Source organism: Xenopus laevis, chromosome 7S (assembly GCF_017654675.1).
Source record: "Xenopus laevis strain J_2021 chromosome 7S, Xenopus_laevis_v10.1, whole genome shotgun sequence".
Taxonomy (NCBI): domain Eukaryota; kingdom Metazoa; phylum Chordata; class Amphibia; order Anura; family Pipidae; genus Xenopus; species Xenopus laevis.
Genome location: NC_054384.1, coordinates 14,798,757 through 14,823,224, shown reverse-complemented (window position 1 = coordinate 14,823,224; position 24,468 = coordinate 14,798,757). Strand labels below are relative to the sequence as shown.

The following is a 24,468-nucleotide window of genomic DNA, read 5'->3' as shown; positions in this document are numbered from 1 at the left end:
TTCATTTAAACATTAAATAAACCCAATAGGCTGGTTTTGCTTCCAATAAGGATTAATTATATCTTAGTTGGGATCAAGTACAAGGTACTGTTTTATTATTACAGAGAAAAAGGAAATAATTTTTAAATATTTTGATTATTTGGATAAAATGGAGTCTATGGGAGACAGCCATTCCGTAATTCGGAGCTTTCTGGATACCGGGTTTCCGGATAAGGGATCCTATACCTGTACAATAAACTACAAGGAAAACCACAAGTTGTTTTCTGTTATGTTACCTTTTGTGTTATAATTTGAACTGCTTTATACAGGTATAGGATCCCTTATTCGGAAACCCGATATCCAGAAAGCTCAGAATGATTTCCTTTTTCTCTGTAATAATAAAATAAAACAGTAGCTTGTACTTGATCCAAACTAAGATATAATTAATCCTTATTGGAAGCAAAACCAGTCTATTGGGTTTATTTAATGTTTAAAGGAATTTCTAATAGACTTAAGGTATGTAGACCCAAATTACAGAAAGATCCGTTATCCGGAAAATCCTAGGTCCCGAGCATTCTGGATAACAGGTCCCATACCTGTATTTTATTTTGTATTTTATGTTGTTTTGCATTCTATAGTCGTGTTGTATGTTTTGTTTGTTATTTAACACTTTGTTTTATGTTCATTTACTGTTATGTTGTTTATATTTTGTGCTATATTTTTATTTGTGTCAAGTTCAGTGCTATGTTTTGTTTTATGCTATATTTATCATGCATTGTGTTATGTTTTGAATTAAGTTTTTTGTTTTGTTGTTTCCTCTTTAATGTGTTGTATTTTATTTGTTATGCATTGTATTTTGCGTTCTGTGTTTGTTTTATATCTTGTCATAATCATATAGTTTGTGCTATATTCTGCATTGTATATTTTGTGTTATCCTTCTGCAGTACGTTTTGTATGTTTTGTAGTTTGTGTTAGGTTTTGTTTTAAATTATAATTATTTTGTTTTGGTTTGTGTTATAGTTTTGCCCATGTTTTATATTCTGTTTTATATTTTGCGTTTTGCAAAAAATGGGTCAAATTTCTATTTTTTTCAGCACAACCTGAATATATCTCATCTGGATTAGGTGACTGATCTACTTTTCATTGTAAATCCACGCAACCCTTCATCTCTAGTAAATGTACTTGTGTCTACAGTAATAAGAAAAGCTTTTTTCCTCCTACAAGACGTAACCCTGCTGTGCCTTCAACTGCAAAAAATGAGCAGAAATAATTCACATATACAGTAACATCCAAATGTCATTGTAAATAACATACAAAAAGAAAGAACCCAAAAGGCAGAGAACATCTCTAGAAGCATCTGTTCCATTATGTCACACTCATCAGTTAATATGGCAATTCAAATACATCTATTGTTACTGCCTTTTTATGTCATAATATAGTCCCTAGAACACAATATATGTGAGTACATTTCTAAGAGTAATGCGAATTAAATAGATAAAAGCAAACTGAGTAAATGAAACTTTCAGGTCTAAGGTTCATAAAGCTATACATTATTTTTCATATGCAGAATAACACAGATGGCTTCTATAAGCAGGAGTTGGCACCAGGGTTGGTTTTAGGATGGGGGGCATTTGTCCTGGGGCAGCAGCATTACAGTGGACCCTTGCGAGAAAAATTCTATATTATTAACGGACATATCTTACTCTTTAACTTATAAACATCAGGGATTTCCAACCTATGGCCATCTAGCTAAGGGTTTTAAGCAAATGACTGTGTTACATTGTAGGGTTCTGCTGCCATCTTAACACTGTCAGCCCAGTGTATGAGACCCAAGCCTAAAGCCTTAGAGCACCACGGTTCTCAATATATCAGCTGTTTTGTAGTCAGTGAGGCATGCTTCTTCTCAACTCTTTCGACTTGATTCAAGGATACCCATAGTTTATCTGATGGCAGAAGCTACAAGTTTCAGTCTGAATTTTAAAAGGAATAAAACATGGACAATATACAGTAACATAAGATAAGAAATACACTATAGATGAGACCCGCAACCCGCATCTATACCCGAAGGGTGTCAGTTTTTTTTCCGGGTAACCCGCAGGGTTCCAGACCCGCTGGACTCTACCCAGAGGCCCAGTTGCCAGATCAGTTGAAAATTCAAAGCCGCGTCTAGAATATCCAGATGGTGGGACTGCAATTTTATTTAATGCAATATGTGCTGCCCTGCAACATGCATTTTTATTATTAGTGCCCCTGACTTTTCAAGTGATCGGGCTTGCGTAACCAAGCTGTGGGGTTTAACTGTAATTCTCATCCCCCTACACTCATGGGATGTTGAGAGATGAAGTTTAACCATAGGTTACATCTTCCTCATGTGAAATTTCATTTCACAAGTTTTCACCCAAGGGGTCCCTGATAGGTTTTCCACCTTTGCTGATGGCTGAACCTGAACATGGGGGGTGGGGCAGTTATGTAGGAACAGGCATGATGACATCAGAGGTGGGCACAATAATGGTGAGTTATGACACCAGGGCAAGGTTATTGCATCACTTAGATGCAACTGGCTGGATTTCTATCCAGTTTTCGCAATGTTTTAAAGTGTTGATGCCCAGTTCAAAACCACACAGGTGGCAACCCTATCTCTAGCTATATTCTGCTTGATGAGTAAGCCCAGTCCTTTGATTACACGTATCAGATCTATTATACAGAATTCCGTTATCCAGAAAGCTCTGAAATACAGCTAATGCTAATTTAGAAAAAAGATTCTTATTTTTGATTGATTTGCTTTTTTTTAATAAGAAATGAATTGCAACTTGATAGTAACTAAGCCATGTTGAGGTGAGTATCTTAGTGTTTAAATGTTTTTCTTGTATTGGCCAGATTATTGTTCGGGTTTCATATGGCTGAAAACAGAACAGAAAGTTGAGACCCGAACAGGCCTTAGAAAAACCAAACTAGTCCCTGATATACTGTATTGGGGACAGGGCCCGTGTAGGAACCTGTCATCTGGCCGTTATTTTACCGGCCTGGCCAGTAAAAATGATGGTTCATCCCAATGTCATTAATTGGGAAAAAAGATAAATATATAGGAAGGCGGTATTATATATATATAATATATATATATATATAATACAGGTGTATATAACAACAGTGTCGGACTGGGATGCCAAGGGCCCACCAGAAAATCTTATGCTGAGGGCCCACTTTCCAAACTATTATACCTCCTCTTCTCACTCAACCTCTTTATTCTCCTAGTCTCTTTTCTCTACATACTATACTCTGTTCTTCCATTATTACTATTTACTAAACTCCGAATGCAAAAATAACGAAAACATTTGTGATTTTTTTTGGATAAAAACTAGGGATGTACCGAATCCAGGATTCTGTTCGGGACTCGGCCTTTTTCAGCAGGATTCGGATTCGTCCAAATCCTTCTACCCGGCCGAACCGAATCCAAATCCTAATTTGCATATGCAAAAGGGAAATTGCGTGACTTTATGTCAGAAAACCAGGAAGTAAAAAATGTTTTCCCCTTCCCGCCCCTAATTTGAATATGCAAATTAGGGTTCGGATCGGTATTCGGCCAAATCTTTCACGAACGATTCGGGGGTTCGGCCGAATCCAAAAAAGTGGATTTGGTGCATCCCTAATAAAAACTGACTTTTAAACAATCAAGAATTTTTCGGAATTTATTAAACCCGAGGATGGAAAAGTCAGAATCAGAAAATCCGTTATCTGAGACCTGTCGAGGTTCTATATAAGTCAACGTGAGAAGTCCCAATGATTTTTTTGATGTGCGCTGGGTTTCGTGCAATACCCCAAAGTTTTCGGCCAAAAATCAGTGTTTTCGATTGTAAAATCTGAAAACAACGTGAAAATCTGTTTTTCTTCCCCGCAAATATTCTGCAAAATGTAATAAGAAATAAGTGCAAAAAACCCGAGCGGATTTGATAGGAGTTTGTAGCAGAAAATATTGAGATAAATTTGGACTTTGATAAATAACCCCCCTAAGGCTCTTTGTTGCCATAAAGAAATAGGGAATGACCATGAAATAGGCCAAATGTTTAAGAGCAAGAGGTGCCACTGACACCTGGGCGCACGGGGAGTTTTCCTGGTCTCCCTGTGGGACAGTCCGACACTTTATAGCAAGATTGCGCCACTACCCCACAACTCTCCTAAACTCAAATCCCAGGCTCATCCCTTTCCTACACCGTGACGTCAAGAGCACGTGACACCAACAAGCTTTTTTTTTTTCTCCCTCTTCGAGTCCCCCCCCCGCCCCCTTCTTTATATTGTGCCCAAGGGGCTTTGGAAAATGGCGGCCTGAAAGTATTTTCTGACTCTCACCCGAGAGACTCACTTGCTGGTTATTTCTTTAATTCTCTTCCGCCCCATCCTGCGCTGGAGGGAGGGGTCAACTCCAGGAAATCCCTCACACGCCAGTCGGGCTGGGCATCCCCGGTTCCCAACACCCCTCCAAAGAAAAGTTTGTGGTTCGGTCCATTGCCGCGGGAAGCGGACTCCTCTGGGCTCTTTATTTGTCGTGTTGCTCTTGTGTGACGGGACGGATGTGACTGTGAGACAAAGATGACTCGCTGGGTCCCCACCAAAAGAGAGGAGAAGTACGGAGTGGGTGAGTGCTTTGTGCCTTGTCCAAAACCTAGTTCAGTGTTGCCATGGCATCAGGGGGTATGTGCCAGGCCAAGCGTTGGCTTTTGGGGACTGTGTGCAACTTGTGAGTCTCTTGGATTCCTGTGTGTGTCGGTGCACTGCTGTGTCAATGGGCAACTATGTGTTCCAGTGTCTCCAACTGTGGGGGTTTGTGAGCATCCGTGGGGGTTTTTAGGCACCCTTGGGGGTTTCTGGGTGCCTATGGGTGTTTCTGGGAATCAGTGGGGGTGTCTGGGCATCTGTGGAGCTTCCTGGGCACCTGTGGGGGTTTCCGGGCATTGGTGGGGCTTCTTGGGCATCCATGCTGGTTCCTGGGCATCTATGCGGCTTCTTTAGCACCCGTGGGGGTTTCTGAGTGCCTATGGGGGTTTCTGGGCATCTATGCGGCTTCTTGGGCACCTATTAGGCTTCTTTAGCACCAGTGGGGGTTTCTGAGTGCCTGCGGGGGTTGCTGGGCATCCGTGGGGCTTCTTGGGCACCCGTGGGCGTTCCTGGGCAACTTTGGGGGGTTCTGAGCAACTGTTTGGGTGTCTGGGCATATGTTGGGCTTCTTGGGAACCTGTGGGGGTTTCTGGGCAACTGTGGGTGTCCTTGAGCATCTGTGTTCGCCAGTGCAGCTGTGTGTTTTTGGGCAACTGTATGTGCATGGGGTTGTGTGACTGTGTGTGCCAGTGCAACTGTGTGTTTGCTTGGGTGACGGTGTGTACATGGGTAAGTATGTGTGTTAGTTCTGCTGTACATGTTCTTGCCTGGCTGTGACTGTACTGGGGCCACAGTATGCGACAGTGCAGCTGTGTGTTCTTGGGTGACTGTGTGTGCTCAGGTTTAAGTAACTGTGTGTGTGTGTGTACTTGGTTGACTTGTGCCAGTATAAGTTGTGTACACTTGATCGACTGTTCCAGTGCAGTTAGTGAGTGCTCTTGGGTGCCAGTGCATGCTGTGTGTTCTAATGCAGGCCTGTTTGTGCTTGGATAACTGTGCCAGTGCAGTGTGTGTGTTTTTGGGTAATTTGTCTGCCAATGCAAAGTTTGTGCGCTGTGAACGTCATTGACAGTTCTAGTGCAGTGGCTGTATGTGCCAGGGCAGATTAGCGTGTGCACTTGAGTGACTGTGTGCCCGTGCACCTTGTATGTTCTATTGCAGGTTGTGTTTGTATGACTTTGCTGGGGCAGTGTGTATTTGGCTAATTTGTGTGCCAGTGCAATCTGTTTGTGTGGTTGTGGATATACCAGTGCCAGCTTAGTGTTTGCTTACTGTGTGCTTAAATTGTGCGTGCCCATGCAAAAGTGTGTTCCATGAACATCAGTTTACCATTCTGGCTATGTGTTTTGGGGGATCTGCATGTGCCAGTGCATCTATGTAGGCATGTGGAGCATGTTTGCATAAGTTGCTGAGTGTGCAACTGTGAATGTGTAATTGTGCTTGCCAGAGGTTTGTGCTTTTTATACACTGATGTATCCACAGAAGGTGCTGGACAGCCATTGGGATTTAAAATTTGGCATATTGAAAATTTGCTGTAATTGATGGGCTAAAACCAGTGGGGCTCACATATTGAAGGGCTGCGTCAACATTGTTACTGCATAATATTCCCATCTGTTTCTCTCTTAAAACCACACTTTGTATGTATTTATGTATGTATAACTTTATTTGTAAAGCGATATTAAGGAGCCACAGAGCTGTACAATATACAGGGATTCCTCGAGTTACAATATATACACCCAACTCACGTACAACTCACACTTACAAGTAGAGGCTATTACAGTAACATACTGTGGTTTGCTTGGCCTTTATTAGCAGTTAGAGTTAATAAACCACCAGCCTCAATCCCCTCTGGTGTGTGTTGTCTACAGCAGAGCACAGACAGGTAAAAATAAATATGCACAGAAATGTAAAAATAAATACCATGTTAAGGCAAAAATCTCTCTAACTTGCATTTAATAAGTACAGTAAATGTATATGTTTCAACTTACATACAAATTCAACTTAAAGGAGAAGTCAACCCCTTCGGCGCTAAAATCCCTCCCCCTCCTCCCTACTGCGCATGCGCCGCTAAACGCCGGGCAATCCCGGAAGAAGACCGCACGGGAGAAGATGGCGCCTGTGAACTCCGTGGACAGGACCTGCGCCGAGGGGTAAGTAGCAACTTAGGGGCATTTGCCCGGGGGGGGGGGGTTGGCAACACACGGGAGGGATTTTAGCACCGAAGGGGTTTAGTTCTCCTCTAAGAACAAGCCTACAGACCCTATCTCGGTTGTAACCCGGGGACTGCCTGTATATAAAAGTATACACGCAGAAGACACATCACACAATGAATATATACATAGCTCCTATCAGAACAAAGAATTTAAAGGTATCCTGTCATCGGAAAACATGTTTTTTTCCAAACGCTAATAGTAATCTGGTTCAAAGGAGCCACAGACGCACACAGTATACAGTAGTTACTAACTTAAAGGGACGCATCAGTTTTTCAAAATGAATCAGTTAATAGTGCTACTCCAGCAGACTTCTGCACTGAAATCCATTTCTCAAAAGAACAGATTTTGTTATATTCAATTTTGAAATCTGACATGGGGCTAGACATTTTGTCAATTTCCCAGCTGCCCCTGGTCATGTGACTTGTGCCTGTCATTGTGTTAGGGAGCTGCTATCTGGTTACCTTCCCATTGTTCTTTTGTTTGGCTGCTGGGGGGAAAAAGGGAGGGGGTGATATCACTCTAACTTGCAGTACAGCAGTAGAGTGATTGAAGTTTATCAGAGCACAAGTCACATGACTTGGGGCAGCTGGGAAATTGACAATATGTCTAGCCCCATGTCAGATTTCAAAATTGAATATAAAAAAAAATCAGTTTGCTCTTTTGAGAAATGGATTTCAGTGCAGAATTCTGCTGGAGCAGCACTATTAACTGATTGATTTTGAAAAAATTTTTTTTCCCCATGACAGTATCCTTTTAAGTGTTATGCGGTAAGAGACCCAATGGGAAGGAGGTCCCTTCCCCAAAGAGCTTACAGTTTACTATATGTAAATGCACTCAGATGCCTGGGAAATGGTATTTTAAAATTCCCTTAGAAAAAAGCTTAGTATAGCTGATCAAAGGCCAGAGGTGGTCCTCTAAAACATTCTGTGTTTCAAAGATCTCCATAGGTAAAAATCCCACCCTTACCTACAACTCTCTTTTGTAAGGGGATGGGTTGCTGATCCTTAGTGCGTACCAGGCTGTTTTAGGGTAAGTGCAGCTCTAAGCACCTTATTCCCATTCATAGGATGCAAGCAAAGTGGCTTGATGACTACCTCTTCTTAAACATTTCAGTTCTTTTGAATTAAAACTGCATTTATTGAACCACTGTACGTTACAACACAACTCCCAGGGACCCTCAAGGATCCTATGATCATTGTCATTATTTATATAGTGGCAACAAATGTGGCAATGATTTACATTCGTTTATAATAAACATGGTTCTTGCAGAAATATAGAAATATATAGATATATATAGAAATAGGATTTAGAGGTTCCTACTCGCATAAACTTCTAAATTTCTTTGTGTCTGCATGATTATGTCAGTCTGGCCAGGGTCCTATTTGTTTTCTTCATTTAACAAACATAAAAGGCACCATACGCAGCCTGACCCGTTACGAGAGGCCAAATGAGGTCTGGCTGCCTTTCTGTTGCTCCCTTCTTTCAGCAGACAATGATTGTAACAGCAGGACATGAGGGTGATCTGCAACTGCTTTAAAGGAGAACTAAACCCCCCATGATGATAAGTCCCCACTGACCCACCTTCCGCTGGCCCCCCTCCCTGCCTCCTCCCTGCACAGTCTTACCCCTGAATTCTGTCCCTTCTAGAGATAGCGACCGCACATGCAAAGTGAGCGCAGCGGAGCTCACAGGCGGCATCTTCTTCTCTTCGGTAATCTTCATGTCTTCTTCCTCCCCTTGGCTATTTCCATCTCTTTCGGAGAATTGTCAGCAGTTGTCGCGAACCGGAAGATTTCCCCAACTGTGCATGCGCCAGTACATCTCTCACTTTGCGAAGATTACCGAAGAGAAGAAGATGGCGCCTGTGAGCTCTACAGCGCTCACTCTGCATGTGCGGTCGTTATTTCTAGAGGAGACAGAATTCAGGGGGAAGGCAGGGAGGACTTCAGAATGGAACTACCTTCAGGCAGGCTATTGTTTCTCTTACTCAATGTAACTGAAAGGAGAAGGAAACCCTTTTGCAAAAAAACCCGTAGATCCCCCTCCTCCCCCCAGGGAAATACTCCATACTTACCCCTCAGCGAAGATTCTTCCAGCGGAGTTGCACGCATCCATCTTCCACGTCCTCTGTAAGCTGACTGGGAGATTGGTATTTCTGCACATTCGCAGTTTGCGACAACTGCGCATGCGCGGAATTGCACGAAAATTGGCGATCTCCCAGTCAGCTTACAGAGGAGCCGGAAGATGGATGCGTGGAGCTCAGCTGAAAGAATCTGCGCCGAGGGGTGAATATGGGGCATTTCCACGGGGGTAGTTAGCTTGGGGGGAGGAGGGAGGGGGGGGTCTACGTGGGGTGGGGGATTTTTACTATTGAGTGCTGTTCTTGTATATACCAGTGAGATGTTACCTTCCCTTTGTTCTGCTGTTGGGCTGCTAGGGGGAGCTGGGCAGGGAGGGAGAGGATAATATAACTACAATTTGCAGTACAGTAGTAAAGAGTGACTGAAGTTTATCAGAGCACAATTCACATGACAAGGGCCACCTGGGAAACTGACAATATGTCCAGCCTCATGTCAGATTTCAAAATTAAATCTAAAAAAGTCAGTTTGCTCTTTTGAGAAACAGATTCCAGTGCATTTAAGTCTGCTGGAGCAGCACTATTAAATGATGCATTTTGAAAAAAAAAACATTTTCCCATGACTGTATCCCTTTAAACTTCATCTACTGATGCCCCTTACAGCTTAATATGGTGCAGAAATACATTACATTTTCAAACGTGCTTGGTCCCTCTGATATCAGTTGGGAGAATCGGGTGTCCGTGTTTATGGCCAGCATTAGACCTGGACTTGTACATGTTTTCTAGATGGGCAAACTGTGTCTTGCCCCCTATATATCATTTATTTATGTTGCTATTGGTCATTTTTTTTGGGCAAGTGTGCATGAGGGAGGAATCTCTGATAACACGTTGGAGCCTAATGTGGGAATGGCAAACGAATTACCTTCCAAATACCCCGATAACCCCCTGCCCTCAAATGAATGAACCTAGCATGTTAGTTATCCAGCTTAGATGAGTCTGGTTTCTATATTTGAATATCTCTAAACGCCACTCCTATGCGGTTTGTTGACTTGAAACAATGTATGAGAAGAGGAAGTGGCTTCACTTCCAGCACTTTATGTGGCAACAGAGTTAAAGGGGGTGTTCACCTTCCAAAAACTTTTTTTTTTTTCAGTTCACTTGTTTTCAGATTGTTCCCCAGAAATAAAGACTTTTTTCAATTACTTTCCGTTATTTATTTTTTACTGTTTTTTTCCAAAATATAAGTTTGAAATTGAATGTTTGTGTCTCTGGTGTTTGAGTCTGGCAGCTCAGTAATTCAGGCGCAGACTCTTAACTGTTACAATTTAGTGCATTTAGTTGATATATTTCTCAGCCGCATCTCTGGAATATCAGCAACTATTGTATCAATTCTAACAGCTGCTTTAATGAAACTCAGGGATTCTGCTCAGCAGGGACAAAGATAAGAAATGTATCAATTTAGAACAGTTTACAGGGTCGACGACCTCCCCCTCCCAGAGCTGCTTTAGAAGGCGAAAAAAGACACTTTACATAAAACAGATAGGAGGGAGTGGGGGGCCCCCTAATACATCCCTTTTAAAAAATCTGCTCTCTATATGTAGCCACTCATCGATCTGCCTGTTAAATTTACTCAGTAAAGTACTCTGCATACTTCATTGCTTCACCACATTGGGAAAATCTTGACTACAATGTCAACTGAAAAAAACATTTCCTTCTTGCTGAACTACAACTCACAATCTTTTTCTTGTCTTTTAAATTATAAGCATACACCACAACCAAGGAACAGTTATTTGAATTTTCTATTCAGGAAAAGTGATTACCCACCTGGATTGAATATATTATTGGTTTTATGTAAATTTATTCTTAAATTATTCATTGTGTTTCCTGGCCGGCCAGTGTTTTAGAAATTATATTAGCAATAAATTGTACATTTAGGGGCAAATTTACCTAGGGTCGAATATCGAGGGTTAATTAACCCTCGATATTTGACTGCCGAATTGAAATACTTCGACTTCGAATGTCTAAGGATTTACCGCAATTCGTTCGATCGAAGGAATAATCGTTCGATCGAACGAATAAATCCTTCGAATCGAACAATCAAAGGATTTTAATCCATCGATCGAAGGATTATCCTTCGATCAGAAAATTGTTAGGAAGCCTATGGGGACCTTCCCCATAGGCTAACATTGGCCTCGGTTGGTTTTAAGTGGCGAACTAGGGGGTCAAATTTTTTTTAAAGAGACAGTACTTCGACTATCGAATGGTTGAATGATTTTTAGTTCGAATCGTTTGATTTGAAGTCGAAGTAGCCCATTCGATGGTCGAAGTAGCCAAAAAAAAAAACATTCGAAATTGGAACTATTTTTCCTCTATTCCTTCACTCGAACTAAGTAAATGGGCCCCTTAATATATTGGTTTCGCAATCCACCTTCTATCTGTTTTTTGTATATTGAATTTTCTCCCCAATAGGACCTTGCGGATTGAAAGTGTGCAGTCTGGACCAGTATAATAACTTTCCCCTTTCTGTCACAAGACTCTTTATTTGTTCAAAAAAGACACTTTACACTTCAATATTAGAAAATATAAATTAAAATGAAGCAGTTGTTATTCTGGGTGATCTATCGGGAAAACAACTAGTTGTTTGAAGCTGAACAACCTCTTTAATGCTAGTAATGCAGTTGAGTGGCAGGAATCCTGAGCACGAGCTCAGCAGCCTGCTTGTTTTTGCCCAGATCTGTCTATTGTTGCCCCGGGGTCTGAACGTAGTGTTTGAATTCCATGGCTCATCAATTTGGAATGGCCTGGAAGGCACGCCTATTCCCCCAGCTCACAGCAACGGAAGGCCCTTTCCATTCAGTCCGAGCTCTTGCCTCCCCCTCCCTCCCTCCCTCCCCAGCAGCAGCAGCAGCAGCTCCCTCTTTCTTAAATTAGGCTAAGATTTGTTTGTTTGGAAATCGATTAGCCAAATTCAAATCACAAGTGTTTTCCCCTTCTAGGGGCATAAAGTTTTAATAAACTGTGACACTTATCTTTCATTAATGTCAAATGGTAATAAGCTGTTTATGTTGAAAGCAATGGGATTTAAGACTTACAATTATTCTAATTTTTTTTCCAAATCTTTCTTTATTGATTTTAGGCAAAGAGAGGGGGGGGGTACAGAAGGAGAAAAGGGGGGGAGGGAGGTAGGATACGTTTAGTTCACATCAAATACATAGTATTTGTTAGACAGGGTTAATAATGAGTCCTTTCTATACATCGAGTAAATAGTGCTCGGATTAACAGTACAATTTTGTATTAAAGAGTTAACTTTTAGTATGATGTAGATAGTGATATTCTGAGACAATTTGCAATTTTTCATTTTTTATTATTTAAGGGTTTTGAGTTATTTACATTTTTATTCAGCAGCTCAGCTCTTCAATTTGCATTATAAACAATCCGGTAGCTAGGGTCCAAATTCCCCTAGCATCTATGCACTGACACGAATAAGAGACTGGAATATGAATAGGAGAGGAGCTGCATAGAAAGATGAGTAATAAAAAAAGTAGCAGTAATAATACGTTTGTAGCCTTACAGAGTATTTGCTTTTTAGATGGGGTCAGCGACGCCCATCTGAAAGCTGGAAAGAGTCAGAAGAAAAAGGCAAATAATTATAAAACTATAAAAAATAAATAATGAAAACCGATGGAAAAGTGGCTTAGAATTGGCCATTCTATTACATACTAAAAGTTCACTTTAAGGTGAACCACCCCTATAACCAATACCAGTATGTAATATTACTTATCCTAATAACTTCAGGTTATCTAGCCATGGTTTCCTTATCTGATTATATTGGGGTATATTGTTATGTAGTAGACATGTGATTTCCTCTAATTTCCTAGTTTCCTCAACCAGGTTCCACCATTCAATCTCTAGGGGTGGTTGAATTTCCATATATTTGATATCATAGCAATTGCGGCATGAAGGAGATTCAGAGTTAGTCTGTCTGACATCATGGAATTCTTTTTACTGTCCATGCCGAATAATAATAGAGTGATATCAGAATGGTGGACTTAGAGTCCTGTAATTTTATTTACCCGGTTGCAAACATTAGGGAATAATTACAGGGCATGTGAACCATATGTTTTTGAAGGATCCCACATCGGAGTTACATGTCCAACATTTTTCTGAGGTATCGAAAAACCTTTTGGAGCAGGCACTCAATGAAGGCAAACTTCCACCAGGTGATTAGTTCAAAGTGAAGAGAGTTTATTATGCCTTATGTGTTTCGTGTCATAAACACTTAATCATAGGCTGAGGTAGATGGGAAGATTCCATGTAGCTTTTCAGTAGTGTAGTGATTTTCATTTTTACTGGAACTGGGATGTACATCCTGTAGCCCTTGAGCTGTTCTTTAGTTACTTGGTAGAAGGCTGAGAGAGTTGTAGTTTAACAGCTGGTAAGCTACAGTGTCTTTATTGCCAATAAAGCATTTGCATTGTTATGTATGGTTCTACTTGGAATACAGGTATAGGATCCCTTATCCGGAAACCCGATATCCAGAATGCTCCGAATTACGGAAAGGCTGTCTCCCATAGACTCCATTTTATCCAAATAATCCAAATTTTTAAAAATGATTTCCTTTTTCTCTGTAGTAATAAAACAGTACCTTGTACTTGATCCCAACTAAGATATAATTAATCCTTATTGGAAGCAAAACCAGCCTATTGGGTTTATTTAATGTTTACATGAATTTCGAGTAGACTTAAGGCATGAAGACCCAAATTACGGAATGATCTGTTATCCGGAAAACCCCAGGTCCCGAGCATTCTGGATAACAGGTCCCATACCTGTATTAAACCTTTTAATGTGTGTATATTCATGTGGTGGTTAATCTCTCTACTTATTGGGTGGTAGAATTCAAGTTCATTCCCTGCTCTATGAAATATAATGGTGATGCATCACAGAACAATGCAAGAAATGTCCAGAAACACTTTTTTTTGCCTAAAGTGGTAAATACCAGATGTAAATTCTGAAATGCTTTGTGCCTTGTAGTTCTGCTTCTCAGTTGGCATAACGGTCATGTTAAAGGGGACCTGTCACCCAAACATAGAAAACTGTATAGTAAAAGTCCTTTTCAAATTAAACAGGAAATCCAAATTCTATTTTTAATTAAAGCATTCATAGCTGTTGTAAGCGCATTTGAAAATCTAAACCGTCAAATATTGCCTGCGACCCCTCCTTAAGGTGGCCATACATGGATAGATCCGCTCGTTTGGCGATGTCGCCAAACGAGCGGATCTCCCTCCGATATGCCCACCTTGAGGTGGGCAATATCGGGCAGATCCGATCGTGGGCCCTGGGGCCAACGATCGGATCCTAGCATTCGGCAAACGGGCGGTCGGATCGCGGGACCGCATCAACGAAGAGATGCGGCCGCGATCCGACGGGATTTTTAAACCCATCCGATCGAGATCTGGCCGACTTTCGGCCAGATCTCGATCGGGGAAGCCCGTCGGGGGGCCCCCATACACGGGCCAATAAGCTGCCGACACAGTCTGTCGGAAGCTTTTATCGGCCCGTGTATGGCCACCTTTAGGCATAGAGGCAGGGCAGACAATTACTTTCACTTTCTATTCAGCACTTTCTAGATGTCACTGCTCTCCACACATCCCCCCTCTCACTTCACCATTTAATTGTGTAGCCAGGGCATGGGGATGACATCAGCTTCCCCGTCCTGGTGCTAGAGTCCTGCACGGGTCCATTTTTGGAACCCTAGCGACCCATACCCGCAATCTGCAACCCGAACCCGCATTCTTACCCGATTGGATCTGCTACCCGACCCGCAAGTACCTTATCTGCAACCCGGACCCGCTGATCATCAAGAATCAGGAGGTGCTGTCATTGTAAACCGGAAGTGACATCATCAGAAGTAGACGTGATCAAAAAAAAGGAGTCAATATCGCTATTGAGAAGACCCGCGGCCCGACCTGCAGAACCGACAACCCGCGTCTATACCCGCACCCGGAACTTCTACCCACCGCCCGCAGGGTACAGCAGGTTTTTGCAGGTAACCCGCGGGTACCCGACCCGCTGCAGGACTCTACCTGGTACACAAACAAGATTCTGAGATGATTAACAGTGCCCACAAAATAGCTCCTACTTACTTGCAATAATTAGGACATCCCAGACTGAAGGAAACAAAATTCAAATAATTTATACAGTGTAATTAAAGTTAATTTTGCTTGACTAATGTGATAAAATAGGATTTGAAATTTTTTTTTGGGTGAGGGGTCCCCTTTAAGGAAGGTTCTACGTGTGTGATGTGCTGTTTTCATGCAGCATATCCGGCCTCTTTCCAACTGCCCATTGTTTTGGGAAAATGTGCCTGTTCTGGAAAATCTTTAAATGTTTTCAGAACAAGATATTATTTATTTATCACTAGTTAAATTGATATCCTATTCTCTCTAATAGCATTATACACCTGTGTTTGTTATGATTTAACAATTAAGGTACAAATCAGCAGTTAGGCACGCACTCCACAGGACTCCAGGTCACGGTAAAAAGGTTATTACTTTATTGCACAAACAAATATCAACCTAACGCGTTTCGTATGTTACCACACGTAATCATAGGCCTATGATTACGTGTGGTAACATACGAAACGCGTTAGGTTGATATTTGTTTGTGCAATAAAGTAATAACCTTTTTACCGTTACCTGGAGTCCTGTGGAGTGCGTGCCTAACTGCTGATTTGTACCTTGATGTCTCCCCTATGCTGAGGGTTCGGGGCGCAGCACCCGCACCACCAAACAGGAGCGGTGAGTGACCCACAATTTTATTACATTGGGATATTTAAAGCGGAGGGCTCGGGGCATACGCACCCGAGCCAATTTCAGACAGCGGTGAGCAAACTTGGATTAAATGTAATAGTAGACCGCTAAGCAGAAGAGCGTTCCAATATGCAATTTTAACGATACGGCGGGTGGTTAGAGCGCTCCAGTCTCTAATTCTGTGAAAGTATGATTTAACAATTGTCTAACAAACTATTTTATATTATTTTATTTTATATGAGGGAGGTTCTCATTCTAGTTTTATAAACAGCCATAAGTGATGCTTGACTCCCCTTTCTCTCCCTGGTTTAGTGCTAAGAACTTTGTATTGTAATCATGTGCCCTATTTCAATTTCAATGGCGGCCCCATGTATTCACTAAATTTAAACATACTTTGCATATATATATAGAGTCACCCTGATATGACTGGGCATCCAATTGCTTGAGTGACTCGTTAACATTTCTAGCTACTTCTTTAGTTAAGCTTTAGTTCTCCTTTTAAGGGGCATTAAAAGTTTTCTGTGACCTTTACCAACATATTTGTAAACTGTGAGGAGTAGAAAAACAAAGGCATCTCATGATATTTCTTAATCTCAGGATATTCTGTCCTCCGTAATGGCCAATGCTTATGCAAAATGTGGCGTACCTTTTTCACACCCAGGTCGTATGCATGACAATTTGGGTGCTGCCACCTTTTCCCTGAATAATGAATTTGCGATAGTTACTCTGTACCCAATGTACTTAATTTTGAACAATGTTGTAGGATATCACCTTTGTTGAATGCATTTCATGTTATACACACTTCGTCATAGGCTTCGTCATCAAGTCCTTGATAAAGTCCCTAATGTGAGCCGAAAAATTGGATAAGCATTTACAATAAATACTCTTGTTTCAAGCCAGATGGAGTGCGGGTCCTTCTGATTAACTGTATGCTATATTTAATCCTGCACCCGCTGACAAATTAATACTGGTAAGAGTGCAAATACTGAGGATATATATATATATATATATATATATAATAAAGTTGAAGTGTCTCTGCGTCCAGTCCCTGTGTCCATGGGATTGCGCTACTGCGCATGTGCCCCACGGACCGTCTCTGGCGTATTTAAACTCTAAAATGGGTTTTTATAAATGTTTGACTACATATGTTCTAGCGCCCGTTAATTTAACGGGCTTAATGTCTAGTATATATATATATAATATACACACACACACACACAAACACTTGACAGCTTCACAGTGCTGTTAATCAGACTAAAATAAATTAATTACATATTACTATATTACATATATGATCAAATCTGTCTCAAAGAGCTTACAGTCCAAACCCATAGCTGCAATGGAAGGGAAGGCTACTTTTCTGTGACTGGCATCCATCATAGGAATGTAGCACGTGGCTGTAACTTTTGCTACTGCAGAAATGCCAACTACTCATTATGGCAAGGAATTATGGCAATGCTTTATATTTGAGTGCAACAGAAGCCTATACGTAATCGGCAAACCTTCCCTGAACATAACTGACGGTATTGTTATTCCTGCTGTTTTGCCAGCTAATTGCAATCAGGCATAATGGCCTGTCAGAGTATGTGCAGTAATTACTTACATTTGTGTGTGCATTATTTGGCATATTTAGCGGATTTAGCGATTATCCATATTCATTTGATTAGATTTGTAACAGAAGTAGAAGGGATAATTGTATTCACTAATACGTTAATCTGGCCATCCATGTTCATTCGTTTGTGAGAGTGAGGATGATGTAGCTTTGTCGTGTATGGTTATTGTGCATGTAAATGGCATCTGTGTATTTAGTCTGGTTTTATTTGCCTTCTTGTGTCTCTGTTCCTGACTGTGCTTGTACATTCACTTGTTTTAATAATAAATGTATTGTGATATATGAAGAAATGCATATAGGCACTTTATACTTTGTCCACTGGTGAATATTTAATATATATGGTTCAGCTGCAAGAGATATATAGCATAATATGTTAATATGTGATCTATTGTAGTATATCAATTTATATTGAATTGCTGTTTTGCACACTCTTTGGGGCCAATTTTCACCAGCGAACAATCCACACTTAGCGCCACTCAAATTCATTACCACCATACCTCCCAACTGTCCCGTTTCAGAGGGACAGTCCCACTTTTTGACAGCTCAACCCGCAGTCCCTCATTTGTACTGGAAAGTCCCTATTTTCTCTGCACGGAACAGCCGGAAAAAGAAACAAAGTTTCTCACTTAATTGGCTTTTAGCAGAGAGCAGAGAACCGCTAACAGGTGCAAATAAGATACTTTATAACAATTTTGAGACACAAAAAAAACAGTTTAGATAAGGAGAAATATTTTCAAACTTTCATAACCTGCCAATTTTTTTTAAAATTAACATGGTAATTAGGGGGGGTGGCCTCCGAAAGGGGCGTTGTCAAAAAAAATCGCTGTTCTACGTGCAAAAAATTTTTACTTCCAAAATGTTGGGAAGTATGATTGCCACTGTGCTAATTCACTAAAATGCAAAGTTGCGTCTCCGTAGCTGAACGCTGGCGAAGTTTCACTAGCGTTAATTCGTCGGCGCAAGCATTTAGTGAACTTTTGCTAATGTTCGTTTCTGCCTAGTGAAACTTCATTAGTACTCTTACACTTAGGTCAATTTGAATAGGGCGGGGACATACAGTTAGGCCCATAAATCTTTGGACAGAGACAACGGTTTTCTAATTTTGGTTCGGTACATGACCATAATGAATTTTAAATGAAACAACTTGTTGAACTGCAGACTTTCAGCTTTAATTCAGTGGGTTGAACAAAAAGATTGTATAAATATGTGAGGAACTAAAGCCTTTTTTTAGTTCAGCTGAGCGAAAATTTGCAAAACTGAGCTAGCAACTCTCTTTCGCTAGCAAATTGTCCTCTACTCCTGTTAGTAAATTGCCGATGTCCCTGCATATGGGATTTCTGGCGAATTTTCGGTAGCGACGGCCACTTCACCCTTTAGTAAATCTGCGACGGACACTTCACAATTTAGTAAATCTGTCCCTTTGTGTTTTGTACATTGCTCTTAAATTGCACTGAATGTCTTCTGTTTTTTTGATATGTTGAAATGTTGTATATATTTGTTTTCGGTAGGTCCTAAAATGTATTATTTTGGGTTTATTGTGTACTTGTATACTCTTGAGATGACCATAAAACATGACTTGATATTAGGGATGCACCGAATCCTAATTTGCATATGCAATTTCCCGCCCTATCCCTAATTTGCATATGCAAATTAGAGGTAGGGAGGGAAATTGCGTGACATTTTGGAACTAAAAAATGTTTTCCCCTTCCCACCCCTAATTAGCATATGCAAATTTGGGTTCGGATTTGGTCGGTATTCGGCCAAATCTTTCGCAAAGGATTCGGGGGTTCGGCCGAATCCAAAATAGTGGATTCTGTGCATCCCTACTTGATATTCATAGTGAGGTAAGAGCACACTGATGAGTACCTGTCACAAATGCAACAGTGAGAAGAGGCAGTAATTACATTTAATGGGAAATATTTTGGGGTTTTTTTTTTTTTTTTTGCATTACCCCATAGGCACAAAAAAGACCTGGGCGAGACTGCCGAGAATCCGAAACAACCCAACTCCTAAATGATTTAACTTTCTTACCCAGTCACAAGCATTCCACATTCCAGAAAATTGTATACCTGTATAACGTTAATATTCTACATAATGAATCATTTTTTCAGGAGGGGTCAGGCATGTTATAGAATTCTAACAATGGGGCATAATTTAATGGTTTGTATGAGCCCTTGGGCTCTGTAGTATGGCTGTAAGAAGTGTGTGTGTGTGTGTTTATATGCATCCTTACAGTGCAGCAACAAGTTCAGACCGTGCATAATGATGACCCTCCGACAAAGAATCTGTGCAAATATGGTTTATATGTTCAGGCATGTTGTGCAAATGAAATGGTTTTAAAGTCTGTGGTTTAAATACTTGCTTGTGACTGAAAAACTGTGTTCCTATATAAAGCTGTTTTACTTTTTATTGTATTTTAGTTAGAAAAATTGGAAGGATTTTTTTTGTTTGTCTTTACCTATAGTACATTTAACCAAAATTCTGTGTAATATGACAGTCCAGTTTTCCGGATCGGGTCCTCCTTTTTCCTCTGTTATAAGACAGTAGCTAGTGCTGTTTATTACTAGTCTATGCTAATGAAAAGAGTTATTAGTCCCTTTTTTATACAGAAAACCCCCAGGTTCTATGCGTTACAAATAACACATTTTGCTTTTGTATATTTTTCTCTGGAAAAAATAGTCACTTGTGAGGGGACATGATTACACTTTTAAGTACATTATAGACAAATTTTTACCCATAAAGGTAAGGGCACACGGGCTGATTTGGGGAGATTAGTTGCCCCGGCGACATCTCTTCTTTGGGGCGACAATCTCCCCAAACTGCCTTCCCACCAGCAAGAATAAAAAATCGCCAGCAGGATGGCACTCGTGGCGCTTTATTTTCCGAAGTCGCCCGAAGTTTCCTCGTGAGGCAGCTTCGGAAAACGAAGCGCCTTGAGTGCCATCCCGCTGGCGATTTTTCATTCTAGCTGGCGGGAAGGAAGGGGAAGGCAGTTTGGGGAGATTGTCGCCCCGAAGAAGAGGAGGAGATTTGTCACTCAATCTCCCCAAATCTGCCCGTGTGTCCTTACCCTTAAGAGTGTCGCAGACACTTTCCAAGATGGTGACCCCCTGGGACAAGTTTGAAGTCCTGGATCATTGCTGCTATTGACAAGCTGAGATTTTAGACTGGTGCAATAAATTCATTACGGTATATAAAATATGGCATTTTTAGCCACATTCATTTTTAGGGTTTAGTTCTCCTATAAGAGCTACAAAATTGTGTGCATGGGTAAATTTGCACAGTGACCACATTTGACTATGTATATGGGTGAGGTGCTACAAGATTCCCATCGAAATCCATCATCTGGCAAACAGTCGGCAAGAACAAAGTTTGAGATTCTCAATCTCAAATTAAAACCTGTTTTTGCGCAGGTCAAGTATGTGCGATTTAACATTGGTTTTCAAGCATTCTCACTTGCATTTTCTCAAGAAAAATTCCTCCCAAGGAAACTAATGAAATAGAAACTTGAACAAATCTCCAAACACTTTCTAGAGCAGGGATCTCCAACCTTTACAACCCGTGAGCAACATTCAGAAGTAAAAAGAGTTGGGGAGCAACACAAGCATCAAAAATGTTCCTGGGTGCCAAATAAGGGCTGTGATTGGTCATTTAGTAGCCCCTATGTGGATTGTCAACCTACATTGAGACTCTGTTTGGCAGTACACCTGGTTTTTATACAACCAAAACTTGCCTCCAAGCCTGGAATTAAAAAATAAACACCTGCTTTGAGGCCACTGGGAGCAACATCCAAGGGGTTGGGGAGCAACATGTTGCTCACGAGCTACTGGTTGGGGATCACTGTTCTAGAGCATTTTTGTGATTAAGAAAAGTCAACAACAAACGATAAATGCGAGTTGAGAGACCAGAAAAATTAGATTCACTTCTCAAATTTTGATAAACTTACCCACCTAATGTTTGGTATTCTAGATTATCAAAAGTCTCCGTAACTCCCCATCTCCTCTATAGTTGATCCTTCCACATATATAGTTATCCCACATGAGCTTATTTATAAACACTGGACACATTTGCACCTGGGCAGTAATCATAGCAGCCAATCAGTAAGTGGCTTTGTAAATCGGAGGAAATATCATTAAAGGGCAACTAAAGTCTAAAATAGAATAATGTTAGAAATGCTGTATTATGTATACTAAATATAAACATGAACTTACAGCACCAGCAGCCTAATAAGACAAATGATTTATGCTTTCAAAGTTGACGCAGGGGGCTGTCATCTTGTAACTTTGTTAGACATTTCTGCAATATCAAGACTCGCACATGCTCAGTGTGGTCTGGGCTTCAGTTGGGAGGTTAAGCTTAGGGATCGTCATAAATTATCAAAACAGCACAAGTCAAATAATATCTGCCATAGAAGCCAATACAGCAAGACTGATTAATAATCATAATATAGAGACTGCACTGCGTCTCTGGATACAAATCTCTACAGGGAATCCAACAATGCTGCTCGAGTTCTGGGAAGTAAGGTGGGGGGCTCCCCCTGCCATTTGAAAGTATGATCGTTTACCTGCACAGCAGTTGGGGACCGTCTGACAATTCCTATCAACAGCAGTAAAAGAAGGGGGAATTGCACTGCATACAGTCAGGTTTATGATAAAAACTGTAGACATCTTTTAATTAAAGTATATTGGAGATAGATTTCTTTTTCATTAAAGAAAGTAAAAATGGGATTTTATATTTTTGCCTTTACATGCCCTTTAAAAGAATGAACTGATTGTCTGCCTGGGATAACTACAATAGGGGAAATATGTCCTTTATTAGTTTGAGCCTCACATTGACCTCATGATCTGCTAATGAGCAAGTGAATATATTTTAGTCAAAGTGGAGCAAAGGAAACTTCTTTGGTTGTATTATTAGTATTGGTGACTCATAAAAGATAAAAGCACATGTCTACCTGATTAATCAAACAAGCAATTGGATGTACATACAGTCTTAATGTATTTAGGGATTTTAGATATGTTTTTCCTTTTCTGATGACTCCTATAACCATTGGGCTACTGTACATCAGGTCTAACAGACTTTCATGTACATCTCAACTAAAATCCTTCCACTGCTTTGGCTATTCCCTTACTGAGGGCAGCAGTGCATTTGTTCTATTTGTGGCACATTAAATATAGTTTTTGGAAAAGTAATTCCACCAATGTGATGAAAACAAGGGAAAGAGGATGTATATATGTAGAGACCAAATACGAATAATTTTGCAATGTTTCTAAGGCTCGAAATTACACCTGAATTGGTTGGCCATGAGTGGATTTCTGTTATGCTAACAAAGTTGCTAATCTAATAACCTGGGCCAGTGCACTTCATCTTAAAAAAAAAAAAAAAATCCAATCCAAACAAATCATCTCCAAGTACTTTGCTGAGACTTTAGTTGGGCGTTGGTACCAACGAGTACAGGAAAGATGGTGTTGCAGCAAGTAACCCTACGCCAGTTTTATTTTTTTATTTTTATGAGGTATAGTGTCCCAGGATAAAAGGTTTGTGACTTTGCTTACAAACAGGCACTCCCAATCTTTTTTTACTTCCCCTTTAAAATCAGTAATATGGTTATTGTTATGTTTAATTTTTTTATGGAATCTTGAGTAGTGTTGTGTTAATTTCTGTGACATTTGATATATATTTGTTGTTGTTTTGTTTGAGCTAAAGCACTTACCTTTTTTCAGTCTTCTAGTTTAATTAGACAGAGACCTGGTAAACGTAATTAAGACTCAAGTAAAGCAATAGCAAAAAGTATCCATACACTGGTCAATCTCATAAACTCTATGACTGATGAGCAGCCAGAATACATTTGCAGTGTATAAAGGGCCACAGATGGAAAAGCTACATTTGTATTGTTCAGATTATTCGAGTAAGGAGCGCAAGCGATCCGTAAAGCAGGAACTGTGACTCCACTTCACCTTGTCTGCAGATGCACATGGTGGTGTCCATACAGGGGCAGATTACTAGTCATACTACATATCTAAAGGACAGGTAATATTGAAATGATTATGTCATACAGAGAAGTCTGTGGAGCTGTTTGATGGCCCTCAAAAACGTATTTTGCCGGTTAAAGTCCTTTTTGAGGGCCATCAATGTCCGTTTTGAGGGCCATTTTGAGGGCCATCAATGTCCGTTTTGAGGTCAATTTTGAGGGCCATCAATGTCCATTTTGAGGGCCATCAAAACCCGTTTGGAGGGCCATCAAAATCTGTTTGAGGGATACATCTGGCCAGCAGCCCTCCGGTGCTTTAATTCTGCATATGTTGATCTAATTTTTATTAATCATGTGGCTCTATAATACCGTAGAGCTCAGTGGGTCTACAGTATTACACAGTAACCAAATGAATGTTTTAGGTGATCAGATGAGCTGAATATAATTATTTATATAGTTAGTTAGCCAAAAATGTATTGTATAAAGGATGGCGTGACTGAATGTCTAACATCATAGCAAGAACACAACTTCCTGCTTTTCAGCTCTCTAACTCTGAGTTAGTCAGCGACTTGAAGGGGGCTACAAGGGACAGAACTGTTCAGTGAGTTTGCAATTGATCCTTAGCATTCAGCTCAGATTCAAAATCAACAGTTATGACCCTTGTGCCTCCCCCCTCAAGTCACTGATTGGTAACTGCCTGGTAACCAATCGGTGGAAAGCAAGAGGGCTGAAAAGCAGGAAGTAGTGTTTTGGCTATTAAGTTAGATATCCAGTCACTCCAGCCTTTATACATTATATTTTTGCCTAACTATATTAGACATATTTTTACCCAGTTTTTATTATTATTACCCTGAACAATTCCTTTAAGCTGTCTGATTCCTTGCATAACAGTAGTTCTTGAGAGCCTCAGTTGAGCTGCTCACATGTTCTGGTGCAGTCAAACAGCTCTGTGATCCTTTGGAGCCTATTGCCACTGAAAACCAAGCTTTAACCATCATCTGTTCTGATCCTCAGGGGGTGCATTAATGTACCCATTGAAAACCGAGGCTTTGGGATCATTTGTCAGAGTGTTCTGGGACATCATGTGCTTGGAACAACAGCTGCAGTTCTCCTACTCTTTGGGCATCCATAGTGTTCATAAATGGTGATTATATTCTTAA

The 24,468-nt window shown here is 40.6% G+C and overlaps 1 protein-coding gene across 4 annotated transcripts in view; it reads left to right on the top strand.

Annotated features, from left to right (window-relative positions):
• The first annotated feature begins 4,246 nt into the window (after nucleotides 1–4,246).
• dock1.S (dedicator of cytokinesis 1 S homeolog) overlaps nucleotides 4,247–24,468 on the top strand; it is a 234,066-nt gene continuing 213,844 nt past the window's right edge. For 2 of the 4 annotated variants that reach the window (XM_041570909.1, XM_041570907.1), the window contains exon 1: nucleotides 4,249–4,609. In XM_041570909.1, coding sequence (XP_041426843.1) covers nucleotides 4,564–4,609 — 46 coding nt within the window. In that variant the 5' untranslated portion in view covers nucleotides 4,249–4,563. Of the gene's footprint in view, nucleotides 4,610–24,468 lie in introns of all 4 variants that reach the window. The other 2 variants (XM_041570910.1, XM_018227398.2) reach the window with 2 other exon arrangements.